At 41.0% G+C, this 17,002-nt stretch overlaps 1 protein-coding gene across 7 annotated transcripts in view; it reads left to right on the top strand.

Annotated features, from left to right (window-relative positions):
- The first annotated feature begins 443 nt into the window (after window positions 1-443).
- Window positions 444-17,002, top strand: part of CDC14B (cell division cycle 14B) — a 46,064-nt gene continuing 29,505 nt past the window's right edge. For 6 of the 7 annotated variants that reach the window (XM_038169946.2, XM_038169945.2, XM_038169940.2 and 3 more), the window contains exons 1-4: window positions 445-847; window positions 7,521-7,614; window positions 9,619-9,694; window positions 11,521-11,613. In XM_038169946.2, the coding sequence (XP_038025874.1) occupies window positions 658-847; window positions 7,521-7,614; window positions 9,619-9,694; window positions 11,521-11,613 (453 nt within the window). In that variant the 5' untranslated portion in view covers window positions 445-657. Of the gene's footprint in view, window positions 848-7,520; window positions 7,615-9,618; window positions 9,695-11,520; window positions 11,614-17,002 lie in introns of all 7 variants that reach the window. The other variant, XM_038169941.2, reaches the window with a different exon arrangement.

Raw genomic sequence — 17,002 nt, 5'->3', positions numbered from 1 at the left:
TTTAGTGTTTTAAGTGAAAAAAAAATGGGGTTACAAAAAAGCGGAAAAAAAAGTTTTTAAAAAAAAAAGTATGAAAAAGTGTATGTACAAAAAGTGCTTTTACCAAAAAAAAAAAAAAAAAAGTGGTTTTAGCAAAAAGCTTTTTTTTTTAAAAAAAAAAAAAAAAAAAAAAAGGAAAAAAAAAAAAGCGTGTTTTTTTTTTTTTTTTTTTAAAAAAAGTGTTTTTACCAAAAAAAGTGCTTTTACAAAGTTCGGCAGCGGAAGGCGGGAGGTGACCACCGCTGGCCCCGCTCGTGGCAGGGCTGAGGCGAGGCTGCCCGGTCCCGGTCCCGTCCCGCGCCCCGCGCTCCCACCTGTTGCGGCGTCCGCTATGACGTCACAGCCCGCACCGCTCCGCGCCGGTGACGCCACGCGGCCCCGGCCCAATCAGCGGCAGAGGCGGGGGGCGGGGGGGGGGCGGCCGGGAGCCGCCGCCGCGGCGGGGCGGGGGGCCCGTGGGTGCCCGGGGCGGCGGGAGGGGGCGGTGTCCGGGGACACGCGTCAGCCGCCACCGCCGCCGCCGCGGGGTCCCTCCTCCCCCGCGGCCTCGCGATCCCCGCGGGGATGATCCGCGCCGCCTCACCCCCACCGTAGCGGCGCGGCCGGGCCGCCTCCGCCATGAAGCGGAAGAGCTGGGCCGAGGCCCGGCGCCGCGCCGCCGCCGCCCCCCCGGCGCCGCCGGCTCTGAAGAGAACTCGGAGCGCGGCGGCCAGGGCGGCGGGGGGCGAGACGGAGCGGAGAGGGCAGCAGCAGCAGCAGCCGCCGCCGACACCCCCCGCCGGGACCGAGACCTGCGTGAGGATCGCCGGTGAGGGGCGTGCCGGGGGGGTCCGGGCCGAAAGTTGCCCCGGGAACTTTGTTGGCAGCTGCTGGGGAGCCGCGGCGGTGCTGGAGGGCAGCGCGCTGCAAAGCACGGGATTTGGGGGGGAAAGAACCCAAAAAATAAAATAAAATAATGGAGCGGCGGCGGTGGGTGCTCGTGGGGGGAGCGCGGGGCCAGCGGGGAAACGAGCGGGGACAAAAGGCGGCGGTCCCGGCCCGGCCCCTGAAGGGGAGCGGAGCGTGTGGGAAGGATGCGGGGTGTGCCTGCCCCAGAGGCGCCGAATCGCCCCTCGTTACGCGGCTGCCTTACTCCGGTGGCACAAAATTGCCCCAGCGCAGCAGATACAAAACGCTCCGTGTCCGATCCGCGCCGCGGTCTGCGGTGACACACGGCTCCCAGCCCTGCGTGCCCTGTAGCATCTCGGCTGTGAGCACTCACATCGCAAATTGCAGCGCTGCGGCTCCGGGGTGAAGCGCAGAAACCTGCGATTTGGCAGGTGATGCCCGCCCGGCGGCAGGGATGCCGCTCCCTGGAGCACTGTGCAGCCCGGGGCTGTAGCAAACAGGTCTCTCCAGCCGCCCTCCGGCTGCAGTTGCTTGGGTCTCTTGATACACTCCTGGCACCCAACAGGCCCATCAAACGGCAGTGTTTTTGCTCTTCCAAAAAAAATGCTCGCTTGTTCGAATAAAACAGCCCGGCACCTGGGATTTGACTTGTGTCTTTCAGTGGGATTTCGACCCACACGGCAGTGCACAGTTTAGGAAACTCAATTAAATGCAGTAGGTTCTTACATTTAATAATATTTCATTTTGCCTTGATCTCACTGCTCGCGTTGGCTGCTGTTTACAAGCTTCTAATAATGGAACAATTACAGCCTAATCTTCATTGCACTGGTATGACATGCTTATTTTTTTTTTTAAATAGAGAAACCCGAGAAGAATGAGCCCTCAGGCTTGCCTTTTCATTCAGCTGCTTTAAAAGTTGCTTCAGGTTTTGAGCTGTCAGTTCTGCCTTCTCGTAATGAAGTTCTGAGAAATGAATTAATAGTTCTGGACTGGAGGAAGATTAAAGCTTAGGGCCCTACTTTTGCAGTTGGACATGCTGGTAAATATTTCAGCACCTGAAAGGGCTAAAATCCCTGCATTAGCTCATCTGCTTACAAAAACACTTCCTAACTCATTAAGGACGTTGCAGGCTGCTCTCATTTTCATCTTTGCTGAAGACAAGAGCACAAAACAACCCAAACAGCCGTAAAGATTTATGGATCTTTCCTTGCCTGATACTCCATTTGCTCTGATATATAACGGAGTTTGTAATCCATCATATGCGTGGATTTTTTAATGCAAAATAATAAAATAATTACTGTGTTTCTGTATTTCCTAACGAGTCATACCTATCAACCGTATGTCAGGGTCATCTAAATATTCCTGTTTGCTGCTAAGAGTAGTTCAGAAGAGCTGTACTTCTAAAATACTGTTTATTTTGGTCTGTTAAGCTACATGGTAAATTTTACCATTTTGTCTTTGTCAACTGATGCATGAGGCTGGCCGGTATGAATTCAATTTGCTGGTACTGAATGCACTTCTGTTTATTGGAAGCATATTCCCATATCCTTCTGATCTCTGAAACACATAATTTATATGACCTAAAGAAAACGTAACAGTTCTGCTTGAGAAGCTCAAAAGCCAGTATTTTCTTCTCTGATTTTTATAACTAGCATCTTAGAGATGTGTAATTAAAAGGCATAAACTTTGGGCAGAAGGTGTGTGTTTCTCTCTCACCTCACTCTGGTAGTTAATTCCAAAATAAAGTAGCTATGAATAATTTTTAGTGATACTACATCGTGGGACATTTCTTGATGTTTGTTTGTCCGCTTGGTAACTGGGTATACAGTTGGTTACAGTGAGGAACTAACTCTGGGAAAGAATGCCCTAAGCTGTACCATGTATGCCTTTTCTTTTTCATTAATTGAGAGTCATCTTACGGTGTCATGAGGAGTTTTGTGAAACAGTGTTTGGTTTAATATGATTTAGGTTTAATATGGTTTAATATGGTTTAATAGATAGGTGGGTTGAGTTTTTTTTCTTTCTGTTTCTGTCTTTGAAACCATGGAGTCCAAGGGTTTTGCTTTGCCTTTCCTCTGTTGCTGGTTTGACACTATAAATCTTGTGTATTTTGAAGAAAACGATTTTTTTGGCACGCTGAAAACAATTTAGGGGGAATTTTCACAATACTTTTAATTAGTTTTCATTATACAAGTCTCTCACTACAACAGTTGTATTTAATCTTTTATCAATATAACCTCACCTACTGGTGAGCCTGTCTCAAAATTAAGATTTTAAATGCAGGTCTAAGGCTTTCAGTATCTAATCCAGTACTGAAAGTGCGTGAACATATCTAACGTAGTCTTGTAAATCAGCTGAGCAGCAGAGCACAGGGACTGTGTATTTAAGGAAATCGTAGAAGTAACACAGTGTTGTTGATCAGTCATGATGTGGCCCTGAAAATATTTTTTCATGGTTTGAGGTTAAATAAAAAGTTCCTTTACCGTGTCTTCATTTTCTTTTTCAGAAGGCAAGGCTATTGTTATTGCCAGCAGCATCACCACTTAAATTTGAAGTACTTTGTAAAGACGAGTGAATGAATCTTTCCAAGGATAGGATGACTAAAAAGAAAAGCTGCTACAATTTTGCTCATCATCTCAATATTGCAACAGAATTTGTCTTTTGTTTTCTCTTGTGTCTTCCTGTTATTCTTAGGTCTTTAAATCCAACATAGCAATATACTAGGCACTAACCCTGGATTTAGAAATGCACTTCTGTTACAATAGCAAGTAACTCTCTAGTTGCATTGCTGGTAATTCAAAACAGGCTAACGTGGTATTTTGCTGTACTGTCAGCCTCCTCTGAATTTCTCATCTATTTAACAATAGCAATGCAGAGTTTCTCTTTTTTTTTTTTTTTTTTTAAATAACCTTTGCTGTTTCTATGACTTGTCCTGTAGTGAGTGCCTGTCTGGTGTTTAGTTGCCTCGTGAAATTACTGAAATTTCTTTCTCTAAGGCCTTTACAGCAGATCCGAAGAAGCATCAGGCTTATTGAGAGTAAAGGCAAGGAGATTACTTTGTCATCTCTGTATTCACGTGAATATGATTATGAAGTGGCAGCTCTCAGTTTTCTGTAGGCATGCTTCCACAGAACACTGTAGATCTGAAAAACAAGCAAAATGCATTTCTTTCTGTGCACACTGAAATCAGATGTGTGATTATTATAGCTTGTGTAGACATGCTTGTGCTAGCTTTAATCTCAGTAGTTTTTGTACTAGCAGTAGCAGAGCTGTGGAAACACAGCCCTCAGTTAGGGGTCTACAGGCTCATTTTGTTGTACACTGGATGCTTACTCAAATTAATTGCCGACAGTGAAGTCCATGTTTCTGTGTTTTAACTGTTTTGTTATTTGAGGCAAACAAAATTAAATGTAATTGAAGTACATCTAATGTACTGCAGTCATATCTCCTAATTGCAGTGCAGATGCAGCCTGGAAGGCAGTAAGCCCTGCTTTCTTATTCTTCTGAAAGACGATTAGAAAGATCTGCTCTAGTTTATGATAATTTTATGATGACCTTTTATCAGAAATTTGCAAGAATCTGGATGTACTCGAATACATTACATGTAAATGAGATACTGAAAAGTTAAAATTAACAAACGAAGCATAAAAATATTAAAATGGAAGCCTTTCTACTGCAGCCCAAACCTTTGTGGAGTCCTATTGAAATAAGTTTACTGCTGCTCCAGTGTATTTTATGTATAAACCCTGGTCCTGCAATTGGATCCTTAATGAAGAAATTCTTGTCTCTCTGTGTTACTCATGTTCAAAAATTAACACATTAATCCTTGGTTACTGTAAACAGAACTGGGAATGTGTTTGCCACAAAAAAAAAAAAAGCACAAAAAAACAACACACCAGGTGAAAATAGACATGGTGAGTAATTTACCATTTGTATTGTATCAGGCTGGTTAGCCAGTAGAAAGGTAAATACACGCATGGGAGAAAGCTGTGCAGCTTATTTCTAAAATCTCCTTGTAGGAAACACTTTTAAAAGATGGAGCCTGCTGTTTACATAATAGGGAGCGATTGTTAGTAGTGCACTGGAAGGGACAGCTTGTCAGGATATTGGAATTTGACACACGCTGCTCTTATTGTGAGGCAGTTCTGTACAGTCATTAAACTTGAGTTTCTTGCTAAATTCTTTCAGGTGTTTTAAGAATAACTACAATTAACACGATCCAAACATACCAGTGCAGAGCTGAATACTAACAGCAATTCAAAAGGCCACATGCACATTATTCACTGAAGAGATGAATTCTTATTTTTGCTGGACATTTTCACAAAAGCTGCTGAAAAATTTCAGTAAAAGTAGGACCACTGAGGAAACAAGTGATTCATGTATTCCAAATCTTGTTTTAGAGAAAAATGCTGGGTTGTTTTAGGCTTTTGACCTATTCAAATGTATTTCTTTCTTTATATTTTTTTGTTCTTTCTTTTGAGGATTTGGGATTACTCTTTCTGTATTGCTTTTATATTTTCAAAAGTGATGTAAAGCTTATGTGAAGAAGTTGGCATGCAAGAGGGTAGCATGCCAGTCCAAGTGTTGCAGCCATTCTGCCCAGACCTCAATGTCAATGCTGTTTGTGTGCACCGAGAGCTCAATCTTAGTCAAAAATTAGACTGGATCTAAAGGACAGATGCCGTTGAGGGAAAAATCCTGGCAGTGTGTGGCCACTGCTAACCCACAGTGGGCTGGCTGGTTCAGCGATCTAACCCAAAAGAAAACTTGTAAGAAACCTGATGGCAGCTAGCCATTAAATCAGTTTAGAAGTAGTGTGAAATTGTAGCTCAGGGCTGTAGTCTGACATGTGTTTCATCTAGCAGTGCCGGTTTAAACACAATCCCTAGATATCATATCCTCTCAGTTCTCCTTTCTGCTTCCTCATGAGCCCTCAGATCTTCCCCCCATTCACATGTTAGAGCTCATTTTCAGGGCAGAGGGAAGTAAACCAGCAAAGCAGCTTTTTTTTTTTTTTTTTTTTTTTTTTTTTCTGTAGGTGAGCTAGCATACCCGCTGCAGTCTTGGATTCATGCAAACACATTTTGACACAGCACAGGGAGGAATTCAGTGGTGGGGACAGGTGCCAGGGGAGTTGTGGGATCCCTGTGCTCCTTCTGCCCACAAGGAGTCAGCTTGAGCCCTTTTCCAGGACTGCCTGCCTGTGAAGGTGTTGGATCCATGTGGGGTGTTGGCACGCTTGCTTCTCCAGACTTACTTTCCTTTGGGGACAGTTTATTCACTTCTTAACCCACAGCATTACTCTGGAGATTTTCTCCTTTGGCAAGTTTTTCGGAGGTGCTTTGGTAAATGCTGCAAGTTACAGAAGTTCTTAAGCAGTGCTGCACTTCCCAGTTAGTATTGCAGCTGATGTGCCAGCAAGATGGGACTATCAGAAATTAAATCCCTGTTTTTTTTTTTTGCTGTAGCTGACACCAGAGGAAGTAGGTACCTAACTACCTCAGGAGCAAGTGCTTTTCCCAGTGGTTGCGCCTGACCTGTAAATGTGTAAGACAAATTTCAAGCTGGCGTTGTATGGAAATCTGCCTTTAGCAGAGGTATTCTGTCTGGTGGGGGTGTCTGCACCCCCTCCCCAAATATTGTTGTGAGTGTCAAGATACAGGCATGCAGACTCCTTTCGTGGTGTACTTTACAGCATTTAAAAAGATATTTCCACATTTATCTTTTCAAGATTCAGGTAATGATTTCTAAGTGCTAGTAATGGGGGACTTTTGTTTGAAACAAAGTGTTTTTTTTTTTCTCTGCTCTTAGGAAGAGGTTGTTCATTTAGAAAAGTTACACTTTGGTATTTAAATACAGGTGATATTTGGATATTAAAGTAAATACATCCACTCTGGACAACTAGTTTGCAAAAAGAAAAAAAATAATCGTTCCTTTTAAGCTTGAATTTTACTCTGTGTATTTTACAATAATGACGCTTTTTCAGCAGGAAGGAAAAAAATAAAAAAAAAAAAGAATTGCTATGCTGCTGCAAGGCATCAATTTTTATTGACCAATTACCAGAAGCACAGCAATTTACAGTGGCAGCACAGTCAGTGTTTAAAGTTCAATGGGCCTACAGCTCCCCAGGCCATAAAAAATAAAAATAAATAAAATAAAATAAGGAAAGTGTATCTATGTGAATATCAATGGTGCTTGTTATCCCCCCACCCCCTGCTGAGGGGAACATGGGGCAGGGCAGGCACCCCTGTGGAGGCCGCCGGGCTGTGATGGTGGCACCAGGCCAGGACAGAGGTGTGGGGGCATTTCGTGGCTGGGCTTCACGTAGGTGCTGTGTCCAGATGGGGGCTGTGGTGCTCAGGAGAGCAGCCGTGTGGCCTGCCCCTACACCAGGAGCAGCAGGGCAGGGTCCCTCAGGTGTGGGCTGAGGGAGCACTGCCAAGCGCAGGCCCTCAGCCGCGGTGTGGCTTGTTAGCTGGCACCTGAGGAGCACTCTCGAGCCTTTTAAAGTTGTTCTGCTGACAGGTAATACTTCAGACATGCTGTGGAGAAGTGGGTTGTTTATAAAAGCCCTACGTTTTCTTGCATTTCAGATCGCCTTTATTTTGCAATTCTCTGCCAAAAACCAAAGAGTGGAGCTGCAAATACCCATTATTTCTGCATTGACGATGAACTTGTGTATGAGAAGTAAGTACAGACTTATTTTTTTGTTTTTTTACAGATCATTGGAATAAATTAGAACAGCAGTAATGAGAAACCAGCCTAATTGACATTCTGTTTTTAAATGTAGCTGAGGGAAACATACTATTTCCATTATAGAGCTAATTATATGCGTCTGTCCTCTCAGACTTATCTGCCATAATGATTTATATGTCTTAGAATGGTTTCTTGGCTTCCCATCAGGATTTCTTAAAAATCCTTTCAGAGCAGAAGCTTTCATTATACTCATTCTTGTTAGAAGACAAGTTGTTGCAACATGTTCCAATATATTCAGAAATGCACTTGGACTGTTGAGCTGAAAGGGATGTCTTTAGTTGCTGAAGTATGAAGTGGGGTGTTTAAACTTCTTAGAATAAGAGAAAAAGCTGGCAAAATTAATTCAAGCCGTTATGAGCCAAGAATGGATATATTATTTCCTCTGCAGTGAACAGGATATGCCTTTGTGTGTGATTTGGAATGCTACTAATTTTTGAAATATTTTTGACCAAGGACATGCTTACTGTTTTTGCAATTACTAATGAATATTTATTCCCAGTGCTCACTTTTCTCTAGCAGTAACACATGCTGTATCTTTATTTAATTGACGTATTTTACTGTAGAGTGTACAAAGAACAGTATGTGTATATAGTCAAACATGTTTTCAAAATATTTGTGAGTTACTATTAGTTGCCTTATTTTAAAGATGACCATTTGGGTTGCTCTTAAAACAGTTTCTAAATTGTTATCACAGAGTGGCATAATATTGAGAATTATTCAAGTCTTGAGTATTCCAGTTTCCTTGTGTGGTGGTGTGTGGAAAATAGGAAAAGTTTTTTGTTCCAGTTAAAAGATTACTGGAGACTTGCTAATGTGACACCCATCTCTAAGAAGGGTCATAAGGAGGACCCAGGGGACTACAGGCCTATCAGCCTGACCTCAGTGCCAGGAAAGGTGATGGAACAGATCATCTTGAGTGTAATCAGACAGCATGTGCAAGACAACCAGGGGGTCATTAACCCAGCATGGGTTCATGAAAGTCAGGTCCTGCCTGACCAACCTCATCTCCTTCTATGAGCGGGTGACCCACCTTGGGGACAGGGGACAGGCTGTTGACGTAGTCTGCCTAGACTTCAGCAAAGCCTTTGACGTGGTCTCCCACAGTATCCTCCTGGAGAAGCTGACAGCCCATGGGTTGGACAGGTACACTCTCTGCTAGGTTAAAAGCTGGCCAGATGGCTGGGCCCAGAGAGTGGTGGTGAATGTTGTTAAATCCATCTGGAGACTGGTCACAAGTGGTATTCCTCGGGGTTCCATTCGTGGTGATTTGGGTGAGGGATTTGAGTGCAGCCTTAGGGGGAAGTGTTGATCTGCTGGAGGGTGGGAAGGCCCTGCAGAGGGACCTGAACAGGATGGGTTGATGGGCAGGCCAGTGGGATGAGGTTCAGCATGGCTAAGTGCTGGGTCCTGTATTTGGCCACAACCCCATGCAGTGCTACAGGCTTGGGGCAGAGTGTCTGGAAAGCTGTGCAGAGGAAAAGCATCTGGGGGTGTGGGTCGATGCTCACCTGAACATGGGCTGGCAGCGTGCCCAGGTGGCCAAGAAGGTTAATGGCATCCTGGCTCATATCAGGAAGGACCAGGGAGGTGATCATTCCCCTGTACTCAGCTCTGGTGAGGCTGCACCTCGAGTACTGTGTTCAGCTTTGGGCCCCTCACTACAAGGACATCGAGGCCCTGGAGCATGTCCAGAGAAGGGCAATGAAGCTGGTGAGGGGCCTGAAACACAAGTCCTGTGAGGAGCGGTTGAGGGAACTGGGGTTGTTTAGTCTGGAGAAGAGGAGACTCAGGGGAGACCTTATTGCTCTCTACAGCTACCTGAAATGAAGCGTGATGCACTTGTATATTACTACTCCTCACTTTTTTCATTTGGCTTAAACTGTATAAATGATTTTGTTTTTTTAATGTACAATTTTTCTTTCTTTCTCCAAATAGCTTTCATGCAGATTTTGGACCACTCAATCTGGCAATGGTCTACAGATACTGCTGCAAACTAAATAAGAAATTAAAGGTAACACTTGTTTTTGTATTTAATATTCTTCTATTTTTAAAGAACAAAAACAAATGGCCCAGTTTTTTTTTTTTCTGAGATATTTTCCTGGACTTGTAAGCAAGCTAAGTTTTGAAAATGCATGATAAATTTCATCCAAGTATATTTGGGGAGCAGGAGGATTAGGAGTGAAAAACTGCTTGCCTTTAAGATCCAGAAGTTGCAAGTGACAGTAACTAATATGAAGCTCCTAAAAGATCAGTTGCTGAATGGATACAGACTTCTCCGAATGAAAAGCTCCCCTCCTGGAATTCAGTCTTCTCAGCAATCTGACAATATTGACAGCCTGAACACAACACATTTTGATTTGAGGTGGCAGCTTTTTTTGACTCTAGTTTCTCTTCTGGTACTGACATCTCTTTTTGTAAGAAGAAACATTTAATCTTTAATAGCATTTATCACATGGTCCTAAAGGAGACTGTCATGTTCCCACTATAGGTTATCTTCTCTTAGGGATGCTCAGTAATCTTCAGAATTGACTCTCCATTGAGCATAATGTCTTTAAAACAGAGTTCCTATATTAATTAAAATTAATGACTTCAAGTTAGTTGACCTCTAACAGAAATTGGACTATAAAACCTGTTAGGCAGATAAAAAGCTTATTAGCATTAATGTGAATCACAGTTTGCCTCTTCAAAACTGCTTAGATCTTGAAAGAGACACTGAACTGTGAAAATTGGTAAGCATGCAGAACATTATAGTTTAACACAGCTGTTTTTTGTTTGTTTTGTGGTTTTTTTTTTTTTTTTTTTTTGGCAGGGGGCATCCCTTGGTGTCTGTCACTGCTATTGGTTTGCATAATTCAGTCTCACTTGGTCCCAGTGGCACTAAGAACACGTTTACCTGAGACAAGATTCTTTGATTTCTGTTTGCAGGGTGCTCTGAAGCAATAAAAGTCTATATATTGTAATCACTTTGAATATGATGGGTTTATTATTGGACAGATTGTTAAGGTTGCTGAGGACATACTACTGTTAGTTATTTGGAATTTATTTATTTTAAGTGTGTAGTATTTGAGCAAGTAATACCGCTATTTAAATAGCAGTACTTTATGACACTTTAGCCATCAATCAAGTTTCAAGCACACCAAAATTTGTTTCAAGGGCAAGTTTAGGGACAGGTTTTGCTATTACAGATGTCCTTTCTATTGGTAATGCTATTCCACTTCCTGTCTAAGGTAATTGAAGAAACTACGTGCTAAAGACTGAGATAAAATTTTTAAAAGTTATTTCTGATTAAGTTTAAAAAAGCTTTCAAAATGTTTTTATTTAAGCATTTTCTAGTGTATCTCATATAGTATTACTTTAGAAACAACTATTAGAAGAAAACTGATTTATGTTATGATTTATGAGTCTGAATTTCTTTAAAAAAGTATAAATTACGTTTTTAAAGCTGTTGAGACATTAATTTGTCTGTGATGTTTTTGAGAATGTCATGTATTTACTGCCATGTAATGTGTTTATTTCTCATAACTGCATGTCTATTGCATAGGGCTTGAAGTCACAGATATTAAATGCATTCAAGAAGGAAAAGAAAAAACAGTGTAATTTGTGTCAAAAATTTGTTTAGGCAGTTTACTGGGGAAAAGTACTGAAACAATCTAGGTGGGGATACAGTAGACTCTGAAGCTTCCACTAAAGCTCTTAAGGGATTTGTCTACTTGGTCCTCTGAATACAAATGGCTGAAAGGGTGAACATTGAAAGGGTGAACATTCCTCTAATTTTAGAAAAGGAGTCATTAAAAGTTTATGCTGCAAAATTATAATCTTGTTCATTTCTTGATACAGTCATTTTCATTGATAAGGAAGAAAATAGTTCATTATACTGGCTTTGATCAGAAAAAACAAGCAAACGCTGCATTCCTCATAGGTTCCTACGCAGTAAGTATTTAAATTTTTTCCATTATATCAGCTGGTTAAATGTGTTCATTCTTTTATACTCACTTTTTAAAACAGCAAGATAGAAGCGTTTCTTTTTTCTTGAGTAATCTTTCTACCAATGTATTTTGCAATAACGTACCACATACTAAGAGATTTTTTAAAGTCTAGTAGGTATGTGTTTTGGGTTTGTTCTGTTTTGCTTTTTTCTTCTCCAGTGCAATTTGTGCTCCTAAGAACTAAGAGTACCACTGGAAAAAAAAATCTGAATTTAATGATTTTTTTTTTTTAATTTCATAAAATTTATGAATATTTTCATTTAGAAAAAAATGACTGCTTTTTGATGTTTTTCCTTTCTCCCACTCACCCACATACATTTTTGCTTTTTAAAATAGACAAATATTATCTTGCACAAAGTACGGTTTATCATTTCCCATTGCATTCACATTTAAAAATACTTTTTCTTCCCCACTTTCTTCTTTTCCAATCTAAGTTGATCTCTTCAGTTAACCGATGAGAAGGTGTGAGATGACATGGTAGGTTTAGAGCCACTGTAAAGCCTGGGAATGTATGAAGTGGCTGAGAATGTACTGAGTCAGGTCCCTGACCACAAAGGGAAAAAACTAGTCTTTACATCACAGCTACATCTGATAGAATTGGTGTTTGATACACAGAAGTATAGTCAGGGAGTAAAATGCTGACAGCTTAAGAATGAAAGGTGTGATGTATTATATTCATGTTGTGCTTTGAGTTGTAATACACCTTGAATGTAACCATCTCTCTTGTTCACTTACTAATAAAATAAAGGGAAAACCTACATGTTTTTTCATGTTGGAGATTTGAGGGGTCTGAGTTCATGTAGCCCTAGGTCATTCTGGTTTACCAGCTGCAGGGTGATACAGTACTTGCTGTGATGCCAGCAGTGTTCTTGCTGCCTCTCTACATTATGCATGAGATCCATTTCCTGCTCCCCAGGGTTTCTCTGTTATCTGTTTTCTTCAGTAATTGTTATAAATAAAGATCTAGACTTCAAAATCTGACAATCTGGTATTTGAAACACAGAAGTTTTATGTATGTATTCTTAAATCACATGGAAACTGGCAACATGAGTTACTAAACTTGTTTGCAGTTAAGGCAATATGTTAACTAGATAGCTGCAGCATTTAGGAAGACTACTTCTTTGCAGCAACTTCATCGTAACATAGGTCTAGGAAGCAAGAGTAGACTGGTTACCAGCCATTAATTGGAAGGAAGTGCTCATTTTTCCCTAAAATATCATTCTGAATATGCATAGTAGTACAGTGCAGCGCAACATCTGACATTTAGAGCAGAATCCACAATACAGAAAATTAACTAACAGCAAAACAATCTAATGAGAAAATGGCTATTTATATGGTTGGCTATTTAAAAGTATACAAAAAAAATTAACACAGATCTTATCTGTGATCATCTGTTAGCCTGGCCGTGTTGCAATATTAATATGCAGTTGGAAGGATGCTTGAACAGGCTTGGATACGTAAGGTCTCTCTGTGGATTACGACTGTGCAAAGCAGAGTAATGAGGAGTGGAGGCTGTTGGCCACAGTACTATTGTGTTTTGCTTCAGAGAACCACAGTGAAGGATATGGAAGTTGCAGAGCACAGATTCAGCTCATGTATGAAGAGAGATCATGACCAACTAGCCAGTGCATGTGGGAGGGCTAGTTTCAGACAGCTGAAGTATGGCAGAAAGAGGCTAGGCAAAATAACAAATAATTTTCAGAATTCAGATACCTGCACTTAGTTTTTTTGCATCATACGTTTTGATTCTTTCTGCAGTTTTCCTTAAAGAACCATCAGCAAAGCGAAGCCCTATGGGAGTATTCATCCCCTCCTTGAGTGGGGAGGAGTCTCTCTTGAATAATCACAAGTTGTAGTGTTGAGATCACTTAAGCTAGAACCCAGTTTTCTCTCAAACGCAATAGACTTGGCTTTGGTACTGCTTTTTCTGTAAAGTAGCATATAGTTTCTTCACAGATTGATGTGGGAGGTATTCCAGTGAAAGAAGATCACAAAAGAAGGACTGTGCCCCTGAGGCTTACTTTTTTTCCATGGTGTCCTTTGATCTTTCATGAAGAAGTAGGCTTAATTACAGCAGACAGTGCTGAAGTATTCAGGCATATACATCCCACATTCTTGTTTTCTGCAGGGAGAACTGGGTTGTTCACTTTGAGGCAAGCAGTGGCTTAGGGTCTGCTCAGAATGTCTGAACAATATGTGTCTGTAGTCATACTTCCTGACTGAAAAGAAATACATTGAGGCCTTTTTTATTTTCAACATATATAGGCTTAAGCATCCAGCTACTTTCACAGTTCAGAGTGCTTTGCTTTTTTGATGAAGAAGGATCTATCTGGCCATTAGTCAAAACTGTGAGAAGCTTTCCTGTAATTTTAATTGTTTAGACCCTGTCCTGTTGTTAATGCTCTTCATTGCTTGAACTGAATTTTGTCTTTTAATTTCTGATCCTGTGCTGTGTCAGTGGTAGATTGTCCTTCTATTTTGTTTTCTGTGGGTTTAATATTTTTTCTTGTTCAGTATCGTTTCCTTTTTTAGCTTCATGGTGGGTTCCCACATCAACTACTTACTTTAGATTGAGGTACTGTGTGGCAGTGCGTCACGAAGGAGTTCAGGTGGGAAGAGCAAAGAAGTAAATAGAAGTAGCCTCCGTAGACTTAGTCATGAAAGTAGCGCTGTGTGTGTTTTAAAGCTTTTGATGTAAGTATAGTTTTGGATACAAAGTGCTCTGTAGATGCAGATGTTTTAAGCTATTTGTTAGGAATAGCAGGCTGATGGCTTTCAGGAATAGCACAGATACAGTAAGTTTGTGTGCTTTGTGTTTTTGTACTTTTTTTTTTTTCTCTAAATACAATCACACTTGACCACATGACTACATTAAACTATAATTAAATGTATGTAACTAGTTCTCCTCCGGCACTTGCATGTCTTCATAAACTCTCAATATTTTTATGCTAGCAACTTGGAAATCTGTCTTTTAAAGGCTCAATGACCTTAAATTTATATTCTTAAACAGAATGTTATTTAACTTCTGCATAAAGGAATTGGGGTATATTGGCATGATTTATGATTTGACATCTTTTGTTAAAATATATATATATGTCTGTGTGTATTAATTGTGTGGGGATATGCTCATTTTGACAATTAAGGCAAATTACGAAAGTCTTCGTTAACTGTGGTGAAGTGTAAGGGCAGCTGTTAGAGTTCTGGTTTACCAGCAAAGTCTGTTCCCAGTCTTCCCTTCACAGTTGATGTGTTATAATGTTCCCACTCCCCCATCTTCATCTAACTTGTCTTTCTTTCCTCTTTAGTGGAGATAGTTTCTGAAGGGGTCATCCAGGCTACACACTTCTTTCTTCCCCCTCCCGCATCTGCTGCTTCCTTCCAGGTGTACTTTGATGTGACAGCACAGCCTAACTCAAGCTACAGGGCTCTTCAATGTAACATGGCCTTAAAGATGAAGAACAAAGTTTCCAATACACTGTTATATATGTAGTTTTATAGTACAATATGATTTTTTAGAGTAAATCTTAACAATTTAGTTCTTAATCCCTATATTGTTCATCTTCCATCTATTTTAATTCTGTATTTTGTTTCATTTTTACAGATAATATAATGCATAATGGGAATAATTTTATTCTGTGTAGATTAGCATAAATTGGTCATGTTCAGCCACACAAAGTATAGCCAGATATGGTGTGTTGGGGTTGAATGTTTAAACTTTTTACTTGGGGTGGAAGGGGTGAGGGGAAAGAAGGGACGGGGAAAAAAACACCTTTGTTCTTCACCTTCTAAAGAAAACCTGCTTTTCCTTGTAAGCTATCTGCACTGTTCAGGCCTTACCACTCTACCAAAGCAGCAGTGATCTTCTGAGTTGATCTCTACAGTGGCTTCTCTTGATTTTCGCCAGGACTTGGCTGTGGGTGAGGAAAGTCTGCTTCTTCCACCATTGCTCCTCATATATTAAGAAAGAAAATGTACCCTCTGTGCCCTGTCCACCTAATTCCCAAGCTCCCCCCTCTCCCCTTGGCTGCATTAACTTAGTAACAGTGTTTCTTTTCTCAGGCCTGGCACTAATTATGTACTTGGAGGGCGACCCTCCGAGGGTACCGCCCCATGAACTGCTGTAATTCAGGTCACCTTCTCCAGGACTCATCTCTGTACTTTGTCTATTTTCTCATCTTCTTTCTTCAGGGTAAGCAGCGTTTCCTTCATCCGTTCTGATCCATAGTACTGTTTTTGCCTTTCCAATTTGCTAGCGTCCTTCCTAGTTGTGGGCCTAATGTGGGGTAGGAGTTGGAAGTTGTAGAAGCAATTAGCACCAGCCTGTGTAATGTTGAACTGTTCTGCTTTTATAGTGGCACTTGCATAATTATCTCTGGCTATGCTGTAGGAAAGGAGGTAAATCTGTTTACTAAGTGGTACAAGCTGAGTAGTAGTAAATGGGTAACTGATACAGAGCTCAAATTAGTGGTGGGTAAACTGTGTTTACCCTCAGCTACATTTTGGTGCAGAGTGTTTATGGTTGACCAGTGAATACCAAAGAGGAGATGGACAAAGAAGTACTGGCACTTCATTTAAGCAAATGTTGCCTCAAGCCTTTTGTCTTTCTCTGCGTTCAAGTCCTCTAAAAACTACCTCGTCTGAATTGTACTTTGGAAATCGTGATTAGCTTTCATGATTGCCAATTTTTCCTGCTTTTTCTACTGGTTGTTCCTCACCGTGTTCTTACCAGACTGCTAGTCTCCATAGGGTTGCTCTCTGGGGGTCTCTCGTTGTAGTACTAGCTTGCTTTCTTAGTTGTCATGAAGTACTGATGTTCCCAGCTAGCAGGGTTTTCCGTGCCTCCTCTCCACTGTTTAAAAAGTAATTGGAGGTTTCTTGCTTTCGTTTGTGACAAACAAGGAAAGTTGCCAGAAACAGGCAGTTATTCCCTCTCTGCCACATCTATTGACTTAACAACTGTTTCTGCTAATAAAGGGACTGTTGGCTACACATGCATTTCTTCAGTATGCCACAAATCCATACAGGAAGCTTCTATTCTAATAAATGTATGTTTTAATTTTTCTGTATGTTTTCCTCTAAGGCATATTGCTAGGAAGTTTAATGTATTAACTGATAGGATATTCATTGAGGTTTTAATAACATAAAACATTTAATACTTTTAAATTATAGTAAAATGATGCATGTGTGTGAGCTTTTGTTTTGTGTTTAGTCACACAGTAGTTATTGTATTTATTCAGAACGGGTGGTTTGTGTTTTTTTGCAGGCTGTGGTGGTTCAGATTACTTTGGGTGAGATTTTTGTAATACAGTTGTATTAAATGAAATATGCTTGCA

The sequence above is a fragment of the Anas platyrhynchos genome, chromosome Z (genome assembly GCF_047663525.1).
Source record: "Anas platyrhynchos isolate ZD024472 breed Pekin duck chromosome Z, IASCAAS_PekinDuck_T2T, whole genome shotgun sequence".
Taxonomy (NCBI): domain Eukaryota; kingdom Metazoa; phylum Chordata; class Aves; order Anseriformes; family Anatidae; genus Anas; species Anas platyrhynchos.
Note: the sequence above shows the minus strand (reverse complement) of the source record. Positions and strands in the feature narration are given on the sequence as shown.